A 17791-nucleotide genomic window follows, 5' to 3' on the forward strand; every position below is an offset into this window, starting at 1 on the left:
TCTTTTGATCACAAACTACTAAAATCCACTCAAGAAGAAATAGATAACCTATCTAACCTATTCTTATAGAGAAGCTGGAAGTACCATTTAAAACCTGCCCAAAGAGAAAAGTCCAGGTCCAGATGGACTCACTGGGCTTTGGTAGCTGGGCGGACGTCACAGGCATGTGGTGCTACCTTTCCTGCAATAAATCCATCAGCCCACAGCCGACTGGTGATGTATTCTGTACAGAACTGCACTGCTCTTTTACCCTTCAGGAAACCTAAAAAATTTGGGGAAAATGTTCTAAAAGTGTCCTAAATTGGTGGCTTACCAAAAAAATGATGTTGGGGCTGACACTATAGCACAGTGGGTTAACACCCTGGCCTAAAATGCTGGCATCCCATGTGGGCACTGTTTCAAGACCTGGCTGCTCCTCTTCCCATCCAGCTCTTTGCTATGGCCTTGGGAAAGCAGTCAAAGATGGCCCAAGTCCTTGTCCCCTGCACCAGCATGGGAGACCCAGAAGAAGCTCCTGGCTCCGGGCTTCAGATCGGTGCAGCTCCGGCTGTTGTGGCCAATTGGGGAGTGAACTATCAAATGGAAGACCTCTCTCTCTCTCTCTTTGCCTCTCTCCTCTCTGTGTAACTCTGACTTTCAAATAAATAAATATTTTTTAAAAAATGATGCATCCCTAAGTAAGCGTTAAGTATCGAAAAGACACTTGTCCTGTGGAATCAGGAGATGAGGCCAAAATGATTGAGTCACTAGAACATGGTAGGCCACCATGGCTGGGGGCTAGTCTCTAGATCACTGTGTGGGAGTCAATAAGGTTACTATGGCAGTAGAGAGGGACGGCCAGGGGCATCAGTTGTTCCGTTCTATAAAGCTCACAGAGGCCGCTGCACTGGGATTGTGCTCGTCTCCCCTTTTTTATCTACCAGGTTGTCACAAAGTCGGACGGGTGGTAGCTCGATTATCCAGGAGGCTCCCTAACATGCCTCTGTTCGGCAGCAGCTGCCAGGGCTGCCTGCTGAAATACACAACGTCGCAGGTGCACAACCTGGAACCAAAATGAAAGGAGTGCTTTACAGCATCTGACGACAGCTGTGCAGGTCCACCGAATGCGCCGAGAGGAGCGTGCCCACAGACGCCTGTTGCGGGTTGCTCATCCAGTTTTTGTGTTGGCACCTTCCACCCGAATGCTTACTATGTCATTGCAACCCATTTGAATTGACATTCTTTTTTTTTTTTTTTTTTTTTTTTTTAGCTGTCTGCAGAGTTGCAGCTCCTTTTTTGAGCTGTGAGTACTGTAGTCTGCTACAGTAAAACTTTTTAAAAATTAATTTATTTATTTGAAAGGCAGAGTTACAGAGAGGGGGAGAAATAAAGATCTTCTATCTGCTGATTCACTCCATAAGTGGCCACAGTGGCTGGGGCTGGGCCAGGCTGAAGCCAGGAGCCTGGAACTGCATCTGGGTCTCCTACACGAATGGCAGGGGCCCACACACCTGGGCCATCTTCCTCTGTTTTCCCAGGCACATTAGCAGGAAGCCAGATTGGGAGTGGAGCAGCCAGGACTCGAGAACCAGCACTCAAATGGGATGTTGGCATTATAGGTGGCAGCAACTTAACTCACTGGGCCACAATGCCAGCTTACAGCAGAGCCATTTGAGCTGCACATATTTAATGTGTGAAGAGGCCCAGAGCTGGGTAGAGATTCAGTCATCTTATCATTTACATATAGGGAGGCTGAACAAAGGAGCAAATATATTGAGGATAACTGGCCTTTTGAAGAAGAGGCAGTTCAGCAGGATTTTTTTTTTAATATTTATTTATTTGAAAGGCAGAGTTACAGAGAGGCAGAGGCAGAGAGAGAGGTCTTCCATTCGCTGACTCACTCCCCAGATGACTGAAATGGCTGGAGCTGGGCCAATCCAAAGGCTGGGGAGGAACTGGAAGAGCTCCTGGCTGCTGCCCAGGGCTGCACTGGGGAGGCCCCTGGGGTGGGAGCCAGGGCCCAGAGCTTGAGAGCAGGTTCTGTGTAGAGCCAGATGGGTGGTCCAAGTTGGATCTGGGAGGGCAGGGGTACCATAAGTTCCAGGTGGCCGCTCCCTGTAGCTTCTCCAGGGAAACCCAGCGTTTGTCTAAAGACATGTGAAGCCAGGCCGCTGGGAGTTCCCACCGGGACCATGATGACTTGTGCCACCCCTACCCTGCAGCCTGGGTGACCTGAGGCCCTGCCTTCACCCAGGCATACCCTGGCCTGCTTGGTCCTCTTTGGTTTCAGGCAGGTTTGGCCAATCTGAAGCTAGAGCTTCTCCCAGATCTCTTATGCAGGTGCAAGGACCAGAGCACATGGGCCATCTTCTGCTGCTTTCCCAGGCCATAGTAGAGAGCTGGATCTGAAGTGGAACAGCTGGGACTCCATCCGATGCCCATATGGGATGCTGGCATTGCAGGTGGCAGCTTTACCCACTAGGCCACAGTGCTGGCCCCGAGAGAGAGAGAGACAGAGAGAAAGAGAGAGAGATTGCATCCACTGATTCACTCCCTAAATCACTACAACTGGGCCTGGGCCAGGCAGAAGCCAGGAGCCAGGAGCTTCTTGTGGATCTCCCACAATGGTGCAGGGGCCCAAGCACTTGGGCCATCCTCTGATGCTTTCCCAGGCTCACTAGCAGGGAGCTGGATCAGAAGTAGAGCAGCTGGGACTCAAACTGGCTCCTCTATAGGATGCCAGGGCTGCAGCCAACCCTCTGTGCCACAGTGCTGGCTCTTGGCAGGATCTTACTGAGAGCCTGAGCCACTGCCACAAGACACTTTGTCAGGCTTCCTGGGCCTCACCGGGCCCAGATCGATGAGAGATTGCCATTATATGGGCCCAACCTTATGATTTGAGGGCACAGAAAACACCCAGTTCATGATGAGGAGTTTAGCTTGTGTGGTTACTTGATATCCCATGATGAGGTGTTCCAACCCAAACTAGAGATTGTTTCTCTAAAGGGCTTCTAGGAAGGAGAGCGTGAATATGCCCCCAAAGCCCTGGAGGCTGGCGTCCACTTCCCTTATTGATACAGGCCAGAGGGCTCCTCTGGCAGTGGTGTGTCAGCATCGTCGGAGCTGCTGGGTTAGACGCAGGTGGAAGAGCTGCCAGCTCTACAGCTTGCACTGACTACAGAGCATTTTCTCACTCTGATCCTCATTCAAGCCAGGTGGCATCTACAGCTTACTGAAGCTCAAAGCCACAGACTGAAAGGTACATTCGTTGTCTCCTAAATCCAAAAAGTTTGGCCCTACATTCTTCTTGGTAGGTGGCTCAAGGTGCAGCACGTTTTGGAGGTCATACCAGGCATGCTTCAGGCAACTGGTCCTCCGGAAACTCCACGGAGTGGCAAGCCCCTGAATTTTTATAATTTTTTTTTCAAGATTTACTTATTTGAAAGTCAGAGACTGAGGGAGAGACAGAGAGAGAGAAATTGTCCATCTGCTGGTTCACTCTCCAGATGGCCACAGGGCTGAGCCAGGCAGAAGGCAGGAGCTTCATCTGCGTCTCCCACATGGGTGGTAGGGGTTCAAACACTTGGGCCATCTTCTGCTTTCTCAAGCAGCCGGGACTCTGCCACTCGGCCTCTCTCCTGGGGTTACAGCAAGCCCATGTCAGTGGCGTACCTCCCATCATCATACCTGTCTGTCTGCTAACGCGCCTCTCAATGCGCTGGTGAAGGGAGCATCTTCTAGGTCCTCTCACGGATGAAGTTGCGGAGGAGCAGGGTGGTGTGCTGCTGCCCCAGCCTCCCTGCCTCCCTCGGCCCTTGGATTCCCTCCTCCACACAGTCAGGAAGCCTTGGCATCTCAGCCTCCTTAAATGTTGGCGACTGCGGAGTCTAAGTGTCGGTGAAGTACACAAGTACACAGCCAGGTTTTTTGTTTTTATTTATTTATTTATTTGAAAGTCAGAGTTAAAGAGACAAGAAGTACAGAGACTGAAATCTTCCATCTGCTGGTTCACTCCCCAAATGGGTGCAATAGCTGGGGCTTGGCCAGGCTGAAGCCAGGAGCCAGGAGCTGCTTCCGGGTCTCCCACGTGGGTGCAGGGGCCCAAGCACTTGAACCATCTTCTGATGCTTTTCCAGGCCATAGCAGAGAGCTGGATCGTAAGTGGAGCAGCTGGGACTCGAACCGGTGCCCATATGGGAAGCCAGCACTGCAGACAGCAGCTTAATCCACAGCGCCACAGTACCAGCCTCAAGTTATCTTTAGTTATATGCTCTCACACATTCATTCACAATATATATCCATAAACTTGATTTTTTTAAAAAAATCTTTATTGATTTATTTACATTTGGTTTTTTTTTTTTTTTTTTTTTTTTTTTTTGACAGGCAGAGTGGACAGTGAGAGAGAGAGACAGAGAGAAAGGTCTTCCTTTGCCGTTGGTTCACCCTCCAATGGCCGCCGCGATAGGCGCGCTGCGGCCGGCGCACCGCGCTGATCCGATGGCAGGAGCCAGGAGCCAGGTGCTTTTCCTGGTCTCCCATGGGGTGCAGGGCCCAAGCACCTGGGCCATCCTCCACTGCACTCCCTGGCCACAGCAGAGGGCTGGCCTGGAAGAGGGGCAACCGGGACAGAATCCGGCGCCCCGACCGGGACTAGAACCCGGTGTGCCGGCGCCGCTAGGCGGAGGATTAGCCTAGTGAGCTGCGGCGCCGGCCTACATTTGTTTTGAAAGGCAAAGAGACAGAAACAGATCTTCTACCTGTTGGTTCACTCCCAATCGCCTGCAATAGCCAGAGTGGGCCAAGCTCAAGTTAGGAGCCAGGAACTCTACGTGGGAGGCAAGGACACAAATACTCGAGCTATCATCCACTGCCTCCCAGGGTGCACACTAGCAGGAAACCGGAATTGGAAGTGGAGCTGGAACTTGAACCCACACGCTCTGAGATGGGATGCAGTCCCAAGCAGTGTCTTCACTGCCGTACCAAACGCCCACCCCATGTCAATAAATTAGGTCCGAGCTAGTGTTAAATCCTGTTCTTTATTTCATATTCTTGGAGCCCACTCCCACGCATAACCTCCCAGGCTCTGGCTGATACTTGTTAGCCAAATTTCACAATTCTTTGAGTGTGTGAGCTGGCTCTTCTTCAGACATTGTGCTGGTATTGCCAGAACAGGCTGAGATCCTAGTAAAAAGGCAAGCCAGACAGCACCCGGCTGGCCGCGCCTTGTGAAGAGAACCTGCCCCAGGTGGTTATTCCAGTGTTTTCAAGCAAGACCAGACCAGTTTCCTCGGGCCTGGGGAGGCCAGTTGCTGCCCACAGCACGACGGGCAAATTTGAGTTTCTCATCTCATCTGGGGCCAGGTGTTGCTGCCTTAACAAAATGCCACAGACTGTGTGGTTTAAACTGAAGAATCTTCTTTCTCACAGCTCTGGGGTCTGGGAAGTTCAAGATCAAGGTGCTGGCACGGTGTCTCATTCGGAGGCTTCCTTTCTTGGCTTGCAGGCTGCTGATTTCCTGCCATGTATACCCATGGCCTCTTTGTGAGTTGAGAGGGAGAACACAAGCAAGCACAGATGAACTCAGTTCTCTATTTATTTTAGATTTATTTGAAGGCAGAGTTACAGAGAGGGAGGGGAATAGGAGAGAGAGAGAGGGAGAGAGAGAGGGAGAGAGAGAGAGAGAGAGAGAAAATCTTCCATCTGCTGGCTCAATCCCCAAATGGCAGCAGTGGCTAGGGTTGTGCCAGGCCAAAGCCAGGAGCTATGTCCAGGTCTCCCACGTGGGTGCAGGGTCCCAAGCACCTGGATCATCATCCATGTCCCTCCCAGGCATATCAGCAGGGAGCTGGATCAGAAGTGGGGCAGCTGGGACAAGAACCAGAGCCCATATGGGAGGCCAGCATCACAGGGGAGAGTATAACCTACTGTGCCACAATGCTGAACCCTGTCTTTTAAAAAAAATTATTTATTTTTATTTATTTATTTAAGAGAAAGCAAGAGTGCTCGCATCCATTGGTTTATTTCCTAAATGTCTGCAATGGCTGGGGCTGGGCCAGGCTGAAACTGGATGCCCGGAAGTCAGTCCAGGTCTGCCTTGTGAGTGGCATGAACCCAATTACTTGAGCCATCATCTGCCTTATGCAAAAACAGGAAGCTAGAATTGGGGCCAGAGCTGGGTACGCACCCAGGTACCCCAGTGTGGGACGTGGGCACTTGGCATCTTAATGACCAGGCTAAATACCTGCCCCTCTACCTCTGTAGAAGGGCATTAATGCTATCACAACCCCTGCCCTCACATCTACAAACAAAACCCTGGCCAAGGCCTCGCCTCTAACTGCCATCACACAGGGGGCTGGGGGACACATTCCGTCCATAACATCTGCCTCCTAGTTCCCTTCCCAGTCAGTGCCTTAACTTCCCCACCAGGGCCCCGGAGAGGCTGTGAAGTCCAGGGCTGCTGTAATTCTGCAGCCACACAAAAGTAAACATTGTTGACAATGTTCGGCTCCTCAGCCCTCGGCTGCGGGATGGAGAGCCCCTCAGGGCTGAGAAGAGAGCTCACTGGCTCCGTGTCAGGAGCTGATTTAAGGCTCCACGTTTGTAATTCTCTCTCTATACTTGCTGCCGAGGGCCCCCGAAGTGTGCACCCTACACCACAGTCCTGACCTAACAGACGAAAGCAGCGGCTACCTCAGCCAGCAATCGGATTCGACCCGATTCGGAACCACATTCCATGGAGAACCAGCTGGGGGTGGGGGTGGGGGCTAGGATCTTCACTCAAACCCAAACCACCCTCTCTAAGAGTGTGAGGTACTTCAGAAAATTGTTGAATGACTAAATAAAAGTTTATTTTGCTGCTAAGGGGGAAAAAAACCCTTTAGACCATATATATTTGATCTCTGAGGAATTGTTTTCTGGGCTACCTACTAGGTAGGTTCCAGTCAGGAAAGAGCAAAGACACCAGTTGTCTGTGCAGGGAATTCAATATATTAAAAACTATGGAGGACAAGTCCCTCTCCCCCCAGCCCCCACCCCGGCCTGAGAGGTCACGAAGGAGCAGCATTATTAGCACTGAGAAGCCTACCAGCCAGGAGGACCCCTTGGGGCTGGAATTCATACCTGAGGAGGAGGAGCTGTCCATCTGGCACTGAGGGCTGCGGGGCAGCGCGCGGCCCGGTCACCAAGGGCTGGGGACACAGCAAGCCGCACTGGGCCGTCTGGAGGGAGCTGCCTCTCCTGTGGCCCCTTCTCCACCTGTGGGTCACCAGGAAGCCCCTGGGAAGGCCTGCAGACAGGAAGGAGCAGCCCTTTCTGTGCTCTCCAGGCTCCCTGTCTTTCTTTAGCGCCCCCTAACAGGGCAGCTGGGGAAGCTGAGTTTGTGGAGTCTTGGCCCCACCATCACAAAGCCAGGCATAGAGGGGTGGTCTCAGGTGGGCAGACATTTAGCCTAGCGCGTCAGAAGCCTGCACTGCCTATCAGAGGGCCTGGGGTGAGTCCTGGCTCGGCTCCCAGTTCCAGCTTCCTGCTAATGTGCACCCTGGGAGGACAGCAGTAATGTCTCTAGTCCTTGGGTCCCCGACACCCACCTGAGAGACCTGGCATGGCCCAGTCCTGGTTGTGGTGGCCATTTGGGGATTGAAACAGCAGACAGAAGTGCTTCTTTTAAGTTAAAATAAGTAAATAATAAAGTATCTGCACCCCCTTCTAGCTTTCACAGTGCTTAAAGTTCCTTACTGGTTTGTGTCGCGGCTGCTCCCTTTCTGATCTAGCTCTCTGCTAATGGCCTGGGAAAGTGGTTGAGTCCCTGCCACCCACGTGGGAGACCCAGATGAAGCTCCTGGCTTCGGCCTGGCCCAGCCCTGGCCACTGCGGCCATCTGTGGAGTGAACCAGCAGATGGAAATTTGTATTAATGACCCACTTCTAATAACCAGAATGTGGTGGAAGTGATGCTGTGTACTTTCCACATCAGCTCACAGAGGTGAACTCAGAAACAAGGCCATACAGCTTATAACCTGCGCTCCCTGTCTGCTCACCCGAGGAACCCAGTCCCCACGCTGGAGAAAGCAGGCCCAGCAATCAATCCAATGTGGTGACAATGGGATACTCACCTTGCTTGTAAATAAAAGGGGTGTCAAAATCTTGGTAATCAATACAAATACTGTAACGTAAAATCATGTAAAAATCAAAATTAGTTCCAAAAAGGCCATTACAAACAAAATTTTAAAGACAGAATCCAATCCTGCCCTGGTCTGACTCTGCTCACTGGCCGCAACCTAATACTAGCCCAGGCAGATCCCACCTTTCCTTAGGATTTTGACATTTTGCTCACTGTGATCATTTTGCATTCATTTTGATCATCTGAAACACGGCATTGTGAAATCCTTCATCACGATTATTAGAGTGGGTTGAATTTAGTAACCCAACCAAGTTCGTGTCTCCAGGACTTTGGAATGTGACTATATTTAGAAATAGGGTTTTTGCAGATGTAATTAGACAAGACAGGGTCACACTGGATTCGGCCAACACCTGGTGTTCTCATCACCACAGGGAGGCCTAGAGACACAGAAACCCAGAAAGGCCCTGTGAGTGCCACTGCCACTCTCAGGGACTGCTGGGAGCCAACTGGAAGGCGCGAGCCAGGGCCCTAGGGTGGGAGTGCGGCTCTGCAGTCCACTTGTCCTGAACCTCCAGTCCTAAAACGGCAGAAGAACGCAGCGCCGCTGCTGGAAGCCGTGCTCACGGTACTTTCCAGGGCAGCCACAGGAACCTCACACAGTGGCTGCTATTTCTGCCCCTACCCCTTTAAATGCTGCACCTGACAAGGCCTCACTCTGCCTCAGCCTAGTCCCACCTGGGCCGGGGGTTCCTCTGTGGGCGACAGGAGGCAAAGGTAGGGTGTGTGCAGAGCCACTTTTAAAACCCAAGACTTGGTGTAAAGTGTTAATGGAATCAACTGCTCTGGGAAAAGCAGCTTTCTTGAACACAGGCTTGTCTTTAAATGATTTTTTTTTATTACAATTAGAAATTACACAAAGGCAAATCAATTCATTTGGATCAAAATAACTCATGTTTACATCATATTTATAAAACAAGCTGTACAATACAATATATAAAATGCCTTCACATTTTGTACTTCAGTCGTCATCCTCTTCCTCCTCGTCACTGATCACATACTTCTTATGCTTTTTATTTGCTTTATCATCATCTTCTGCTTTTCTCTTCCCAGAAGGTTCACCTTCCTAAGCAGAAAAAATTTTTACAAATTTAAAAATCAATAAAGGACAAACTTTTTTTTTTTTTTTTAAGTTATTCATTTGAAAGGTAGAGAGACAGAGACACAGAGATCTTCCACTGCTGGGTCCGGCTACAGCCAGGGGCCTGGTACTCATCCAGGTCTCCCACATGGGTAGCAGAAACCAAGCAGGTGGCTCCTCACCTGCTGCTCCCCAGGACGCACACTGGGCAGGAAGCCTGGGTCAGCAGCAAACTCAGGCACTCAATATGGGATGGGGCGTTCCAAGTGGCACCTTAACTGCTGTGCCAAACGCCTGGCCCTGGAGAACATATTTCTAGTTTGGTATCAAAAGTAGCTCACACCTGAATGACCCTCTGAAACTCAAAAAAAGGAAACCTTCAGTAAGAACACTGACTAGATGAGTAGGCGTTGAGGTCGTTACTAGCAGTCAAGATTACAGCAGTCAAGTTTTCAAGGCTATACATGCAGTATAAAATGACAAGTGTGGCAGACGTCATTACAAACTAACCGTAAAGCCCAACTTCCAGCCTCAGTGGACCAGGAGGAAGAGCCATGCAGCCACGAGCCCCTCTCATCTGGGAGAAGGCTGTGTGGCGAGGGGCAGGGTCTCCCAGGGAAGCTGTGTGTACAACCCCGGTGCTGAATTTGCACCATCAGCTAACCACTCACTCTCTGCCTCCTCAGCAGCTCACTTTTTTTCATTGTGTAAAATTCAGTATTTTAAAGACTGTCAATTTTCTAATAACAATTTTTTGGTTTGCAATATACTAAAAATTCACATCATGAGGTTTTTAAGAAAGTATTTGAAAAAAATTAGTTGCTTTCTATATGCAAGTTTTCTGTTATGATCATTCTGGTTTTTTATTTATTTTATTTTATTTTATTTATTTATTTTTTTGACAGGCAGAGTGGACAGTGAGAGAGAGAGACAGAGAGAAAGGTCTTCCTTTGCCGTTGGTTCACCCTCCAATGGCCACCACGGCTGGCGCGCTGCAGCCGGCGCACCACGCTGATCTGATGGCAGGAGCCAGGTACTTCTCCTGGTCTCCCATGGGGTGCAGGGCCCAAGCACTTGGGCCATCCTCCACTGCACTCCCTGGCCACAGCAGAGAGCTGGCCTGGAAGAGGGGCAACCGGGACAGAATCCGGCACCCCGACTGGGACTAGAACCTGGTGTGCCGGTGCTGCAAGGCGGAGGATTAGCCTAGTGAGCCGCGGCACCGGCTTGTTATGATCATTCTTTACAGTGTTCTCACAGAAAAAAGCAATTCAGGAAGTTATCTAAAAATCTTTCAAGTAGCTTTTGAACATATCAACATGCAAAGAATGTCAAATTTGGATTAAAATGACAGACACTGAATGCAAACTGGCATGCAACAAGTGACTAAAATATTCTTATTAAGGGGCCGGCACTGTGGTACAGTGGGTAAAGCTGCTGCCTGCTGTGCCAACATTAAGACCCAGCTCCAACTGGTGCCCATATGGCACCAGTTCAAGACCAGGCTGCTCCACTTCTGATACAGCTATACCTGCTAAGGTGCCTGGGAAAGCAGTAGAAAATGGCCCAAGTCTTTGGGCCCTGCACCCATGTGGGAAACCTGGAGGAAGCTCCTGGCTCCTGGCTTCAGATTGGCTCAGTTCTGGCCATTGCGGATATCTGGGGAGTGAACCAGCGGATGGAAGACCTCTCTCTCTCTTTCTTCCTCTTCATAACTGTGCCTTCAAATAAATAAATAAATCTTTAAAAAAATATATTCTTATTAAGACTAAAGCTTGCTAATACTGTCAGGAATGTATAGGTCCACAGGTTATGAAGAGACAGTGAGGCTGCCAAGGGGGCAACGGAGCTTGCAAGAGGGAGAGTGAAAGGAGGAAGGAGGGCAGCAAGTGCATGGCGGCTCCTGGGCAGCCTGCGTCTTCTGCCTTGCGTCGCCCAGGACTGGCCTGCACACCCTGCCTTTCCACTGGCCCTGCCTGCGTCTTCAGCTTGAGCCTGCGGGAGAACAGCCCACCACACACAGTTTCTCCCTCTCCCATTTTCCATCTCTGAAGTACTTGAGGTTTCCTGGAGTTTTTACTGCTTATGGGAGCAGGGAAAGCTCTCCTTTACATTTTCCCCTTTGCCATAGCGTAGACCTTGTTGGAGAAGGACAAGGTCTGTTCAGCTGCCACATGACCCTGTGTTATCCACTTTCCCATCTGCTGCTTGCTGTAACACAACTTCACCAGGCAGCAACATCAACCCAAGTGATCAGAAAAGGGCACACATTCAGGAACGTGAGATGACCTGCCCACAGCCATTCACGAGGGAAAGGATGGCACCAAGATCCAGCAACCCAGCCTCATCTGCTGTAGCCTGGCCCTTGGCCCACGTCAGGGCAGGCCGAGGTGATGATGGCGGTTTTCTGAAGTGAGAACGCAGGGTCTGAAGACCCTCCCGCTTCTCAGAGGCACATCAGGCTCCTGGCATCTGGGTGTGATTTAGTGTATGACAGAGGCCTAGAGCAGGTGCTCCTTTGTTTGTCTCTTCCACTGTCCTCCACAGCCAGGGACTCAAACTGGGGCCATATGAGGAGGTGGTGGCAGGGGCTGGGAGGACCGGGTAGAAGTAAAAACCCTGTTGCCTGGGGGCTGGCACTGTGCCGTAGTAGGTTAAGCTTCTACCTGTGGTGCCGGCATCCCATAAGGGTGCTGGTTCGAGTCCTGGCTCCTCCACTTCCGATCCAGCTCCCTGCTAATGCGCCTGGGAAAGCAGTGGAGGATGGCTCAAGTGCTTGGGCCCCTGCACCCACGTGGGAGACCCGGAAGAAGCTGCTGGTTCCTGGCTTCTGGTCAGCCCAGTTCCAACTGATGCGGCCATCTGGGGAGTGAACCAGTGGACAGAAGACCTCCCACTCTCTCTCTGCCTTTCCCTCTCTCTGTAAGTCTGCCTCCCAGATAAATAAATAAATCTTTAAAAACAAAACAAAATAACACTGTGTTTTCAGGGAAGAAAAATAAAGTGGGAAGATCTAAGATAGAGTGTCTGGGTAAGGAGGGGAGAGCAGCTCCTGGAACACACAGCTAAGAGGCCATTCGCAAGAAGCATTTTAAGTCGGGCAGCTACAGGTTTACAACTGCCCAGCCAGAAGGCTCCCATTGAAGAATCTCACTTCTGAGAACACTAGCAATAAACAGAAGTCCCAAAGCACTTCTCAATTTTCATTCACAGTTCTTGCGTGCCAAGAAATAAACAGCAGCTGCTCACATGAGGATTCCCATTTGCCAACAGTTCAACACTAAACACATCATCAGCATGTCACCTCCTCTGATTTAAAACGCGTATGCTGCAGGGGAATCTAACAATTTCCCTCTGGTTGTCTTCTGTAGCATGCCACTTCCCAGCATCATTGGGAAATACGGAATGCTGTGATTAACAATGTCCCAACAACAGGAGCTGGTGTTGTGGCACAGCAGGTAAAGGCACTGGTTCATGTCCTGGCAGCGCCACTTATTTTTTTCTCAAAAGATTTATTTATTTATTTGAAAGTCAGAGTTATGCAGAGAGAGAAGGAGAGGCAGAGAGAGGGAGAGAAGTCTTTCATACTTTGGTTTACTACCCAAATGGCTGCAACAGCCAGAACTGAACCAATCTGGAGCCAGGAGCCAGGAGCCAGGAGCTTCTTCTGTGTCTCCCATGTGAGTGCAGGGGCCCAAGTACTTGGGCCATCTTCTACTGCTTTCCCAGGCCATAGCAGAGAGCTGGATCAGAAGTGGAACAACTGGGTCTTGAACTGGTGCCCATATGGCAGCAAGTTTACCCACTACACCACAGTGCTGGCACCCTGCTCCACTTCTGATCCAGCTCCCTGCTAATGGCCTGGGAAAAGCACTGGAAGGTGGTCCAAGTGCTTGGGTCCCTGCTACCCTCATGAGAGCCCCAGAAGAGGCTCCCAGATCTTGGCTTAGGCCTAGTCTAGCCCTAGCTGTTACAGCCATCTGGGGAGTGAACCAGTGGATGGAAGATCTCTGTTTTTCCATCTCTCCTTCTCTTTCTGTAACTCTTACTTTCAAATAAATAAATAAATCTTTAAAAAAAAAAAAACAAACAAAAAAAATCCCAAGAACAAAATTCTGTGTCTCACGAGAAAAGACCTGATGGAAACTTAAACCAATCAAAATACTTTCTCAGCGTGGATAACAGGAACAGAACATCCGTCTCCAGCAACATGGCCAGAGGAGACTCTGAGAAGGCCTCCCACTGAAAATAACTATGAGGATGGCTACAGTACTGTTTCAACGTGAAATATGGTGAAATCCAAGGCCAAGAACCCAGTCAGCAGAGCACTGGAGTGGCCTTTCTCCTTAAAGACATTCACTGAACTATGTGAACATGACCTTGGTTTTCACGTCTGGTGGGGTGCAGAGGACAGGAGGCAAAGGTCACACTGAGCAGATTCTGAAGGACCACAATTATAGTGAACCAGTGATAAGCCCAGTCCCGCTTCTCTGAGGCCAGATTCAGCAGTAAAGCACCAGATAACAAATGTCTTAAGATTTTGGGAGCCATGCAATTTTTATTGCAATTGCTCAACTCTGCCACTAAAACAGAAAAATAACCAGAAACAATACATAAATGAGTAAGTGTGGTAGGCTCTGATAAAACTTTTTTTTTTTTTTTTAAATAAACAGGCAAGAGCAAGCATTTGGCCTAGCAGTTAAGATGCTGGTTATGACGGCTGCATCCCACGTCCGAGGGCCCAGGTTCGGGGACCACCACGAGCTCCTGACTACAGCTTCCTGCTAACGTAGACTTGGGATGCAGCCGTGATGACTCACATAACTGGGTTCCTGTCACCCACTTAGGGGATCTGGATAGGCCTCTGTTGTAAATGACTATGAGGATAATTTCCAATCTCAAATGCTAGAAATAAATGGCAGAGGAATAAAATAAAAATTTGAGACAGACACTGTGATGAAGTGGGTTACGTCACTGCTCAGGAGCCCACATCCCTGGTTCAAGTGCTAGTGTCACTTCCGATTCCAGCTTCCTGCTACTGCGGAGCCTGGGAGGCCGCAGTGACAGCTCAGGTAAGAGGGTTCCTGCCATCCACGTGGGAGACCTGGTGCACTTGGCCTAGTCCTGGTCATTGCGAGCATGTGGGGAGTGAACAGCAGATGGGAGCTCTCTCTGCTCTCTGCCTCTCAACTAAGTAAATAAATAAACTTTTTAAAAGACCAGTTTGAAAAAATAAATGAACCTCTAGAGAATGCTAGATAAAATGATTAAAGAAAAACCATAGTTGGGATGCTGGTGGCCCAAATCACAGTGGCGAGGTTCAACACCCAACTCCTGACTCCTGTTCCCTGCTGACGCAGATCCTGGGAGATGGCAGTGATGGCTCAAGTGACCCCTCCTGCCGCTCATGAGGGGGACCTGGATTGGGCTTCCTGGGCCCTGGCTTCAGGCTAGCCCAGTCCAGACTACTGCAGGCACTTTGGGGAGATCAATGGTGGCAACGTAATGAAAGACATGAGGAAGAAGCAGTGAACTAGAAAGATCTGAACAAATATCCCAGAATGCAGAGACAGAGAAACTAAGACCGTTTAGGAGTCACTGGGGATGGAGTGAGAGGGATATTATACATTCTCCAGGCACAGGCTCCTTGCTGGGCGAGCTACATAATACACGGCCTTTCATACCGTCTAGAACCCGGGAGTGCAAGCCTCGAGGGCAGGAACTTCCCACCGTGTGCTTGCGTCGCTGCCCTACAGAATGGAACGCTGTTCAGCACAGAGAAGACACTCAATGACTGTTTGTCAAGGGCCAGTCTACATGGAGTCGCAAATACATGGTGTTTCATGTGTATAATTAAGAATTAAAACTTTCTCTTAGCATTTGAAAAAGACACCACTAAATATACAAGTCGAAAATTCTTAAAATTTTCCCACATAAGAATGAATTATTTCAATAACTAAATACACCAAATTTAAAGAAGGAAAAAAGAAATACATCCCCAGCCCTACCCCTGTGAAGGATCTGTCATCTGTAGGGTGAGCCTTGGTGTCCGGTGCACTGTGCCTTTCCCATCTACCTAGAAACCCACCCCACGCCCCACCCCAGCTGTGAGGCTGAGAGCTTCTGCTCGTTCTTCTACACCCAGTGAGAGGTCTCCTCCTCCATGCAGCCTGCCGAGACCCACCTGAGCACAGGAATCTCACCCTCCTCTGGGCCACTCCTAGTTCCTTTACTCATCTCTCTGAATTTCACTCATCTGTGTAGACAGCTACTGTGTGCCTGCCTAGGCCGTGGGCTCTGCTTCCCCCCACCCCTAGCAGCTGGCCCCTGGGTACAAGGTGCTCCCCGGAAGTGCATCCACGCCGTCTCACCTCATCGCTGTTGAGCTTCTTTGCTTTGAGTAACCTCTGAGCCTTATCCTCTTCGGAGCCCTCGTCACTGTCTGAGGAGTAGATTCTGGCTCGCTCCTCTGAAAGCAAAGGAATGGGACTGTGAATGCCTTTCATTGGCAGTGATCTATTCATTCTGGGATTTTGCTTCTGATAAATCCGCACATTTTCTCCAGAGGGACCACATAATGTAAAAAAAAGTGTTTTTATTTAAACAGAACTGTTTTAAATATGTTAAAATGATGCAAAATTATCTGCTACAAATATAAACATGTGACCACTTTTCAGTATCAAAAAGGCTGTTTGCAAAGTGACTTAGGAGACAGCCACCCTGCTCTTCTAGAGGACACCATTAAAGCCCGGGTCACTGGCTACCTGGGACTGTAAATTCCAGAGTCAACTCTGCACACAAAGCCTGGAGTGGTTCCTGGTCCCGTGAGGTGCACCTGCCACCAGGTGGACCTTGCACAAGGGAGAGACCTAAGAAGGACCCATGAGTTCTGCAGCCCTAGCCCAGGTGAACCTCAGGTGGAACGAGAGCACCTGACTTGAAATCAACCTCTCCTCTGACCCCAAAGGCCTCCCTTTCTCTCCACTCCTGGCCTATCTGACTACTACAGAGAACAAGGTACTACTGAACTTGCCTATTGGTTTTTACTCTCCAGTAAACTGAATGTTAAATACCTCTCCTTAAAAGCAGCCTTAGTTTTTTTGTTGTTTTCATTCTACTTTTCTATGGCTTATGGCTTTTTTTTTTTCCTTAAAGAAAAAGAAAAAAAAAAAAAAAACAGAAAGAAATCTTCCACCTGCTGGTTCACTCTTCAAATGGCCCAAATGGCCAGGGATGGGCCTGGCCAGGGCCAGGCCGAAGCCAGGAGCTTCTTCTGGGTCTCCCAAGTGGGTACAGAGGCCCAAACATTTGGACCACCTTCAGTTGCTTTCCCAGGCACATTAGCAGGGAGCTGGATCGGAAGTGGAGCAGCCACGACTCAAACAGACGCCATACAGTATGCCAGCACTGCACGTGGTATCTTAACCCACTGTACTACAATGCCGGCCCCAACTCACTTTTACAATTAATCTTTTTTGGGAAAATTAGCATTGACAAAAAAGGAAAATTCTCTCCATACTAGAGCCCCCAAATAACTAACAGGTAAGTAATAACAGGTCATTAAACCTAGACTGATTTCTATTAAGAAGAGAAGTTTTGTAGGATGGTCAGAGAAAGGGAAACGTTGGTGTTTTTAAAATTTATCACTCAGGGGCCAGTGCTATGGCTCAGTGGGGTAAAGCCCCAGCCTGCAGTGCCAGCATCCATAAGATTGCCAGTTTGAATCCTAGCTGCTCCACTTCCCATCCAGCTCCCTGCTAATGCGCCTAAGAAAACAGTGGAAGGTGGCTCAAGTCCTTGGGCCTCTGCACCCATGTGGGAGACCCAGATGAAGCTCCTGGCTTGTCTGGCCCAGCCCCAACTGTTGCGGCCATCTGGGGAGTGAATCAGCAAATAGAAGATCTCTCTTTGTAACCCTTTCAAAAAAAAAAAAAAAAAAAAAAAAAAGAGTGTCAGGTGCAGCTGTGGGGAAAACTCAGGGTGAGATCCGCGAGGATACCGGGCCCAGAAATGAGATGACTTTAGTTCAAGAAAGAGGACATTAGCATTCTCTGAATAATTAACTGATTTCCATTTAATAATATAAAAAAGATGAGAAAAGCTCTAATATAACTTTCAAATCAGAAAGCAGAAGCTCAGGAGATAAAACTGAGGGGGAATAAGAGCAGTGTCTACTTTTCGGGCTCTACTGAAAGAACTCTGCAATAACTAGTCCATGAGGCCACAAAATGAATGGGCCACACTGTTTCTTTACAGATAAGGTGCCCACTTTTGCTCCAATTCCCTGCTAATGGCCTGGGAAAGGCGGCAGGACATGGCCCAAGTGTTTGGGCCACTGCCACCCACATGGGAGAACTGGATGAAGCTCTTGGCTTTAGCCTGGCCCATTGCAGGCATTTGAGGAGTGAACCACCTCTCTCTCTGTCTCCCCCCTCCTCTCTAACTCTTTCAAAGCAAAGAAATCGTTAAAAAAAAAAAAAAAGTGTCCAGTGACTTCGGTGCTGCAATTACATAAAATGTAAAGATAAAGTCCAGAACTGAGGCCGGCACCGTGGC

The 17791-nt window shown here is 49.5% G+C and overlaps 2 protein-coding genes across 5 annotated transcripts in view; both read right to left on the reverse strand.

Moving 5' to 3' along the window:
• Positions 1-8856, reverse strand: part of LOC103351108 (RNA polymerase-associated protein LEO1) — a 28898-nt gene extending 20042 nt beyond the window's left edge. Inside the window, exon 1 of the mRNA XM_051822003.3 lies at positions 7099-8856. Within this exon, the coding sequence (XP_051677963.3) occupies positions 7099-7120 (22 nt within the window). The 5' untranslated portion in view covers positions 7121-8856. The remainder of the gene's footprint in view (positions 1-7098) is intronic.
• Positions 8857-8969: 113 nt separating this feature from the next.
• LEO1 (LEO1 component of Paf1/RNA polymerase II complex) overlaps positions 8970-17791 on the reverse strand; it is a 31805-nt gene continuing 22983 nt past the window's right edge. For 3 of the 4 annotated variants that reach the window (XM_002717755.6, XM_008268995.5, XM_089310350.1), the window contains 2 exons: positions 15607-15704; positions 8970-9220 (listed from right to left, as the gene is read on the reverse strand). In XM_002717755.6, coding sequence (XP_002717801.1) covers positions 9116-9220; positions 15607-15704 — 203 coding nt within the window. In that variant the 3' untranslated portion in view covers positions 8970-9115. The remainder of the gene's footprint in view (positions 9221-15606; positions 15705-17791) is intronic. The other variant, XM_017348015.4, reaches the window with a different exon arrangement.

Source organism: Oryctolagus cuniculus, chromosome 12 (assembly GCF_051225735.1).
Source record: "Oryctolagus cuniculus isolate XC-2025 breed Fujian yellow rabbit chromosome 12, ASM5122573v1, whole genome shotgun sequence".
Lineage (NCBI taxonomy): Eukaryota > Metazoa > Chordata > Mammalia > Lagomorpha > Leporidae > Oryctolagus > Oryctolagus cuniculus.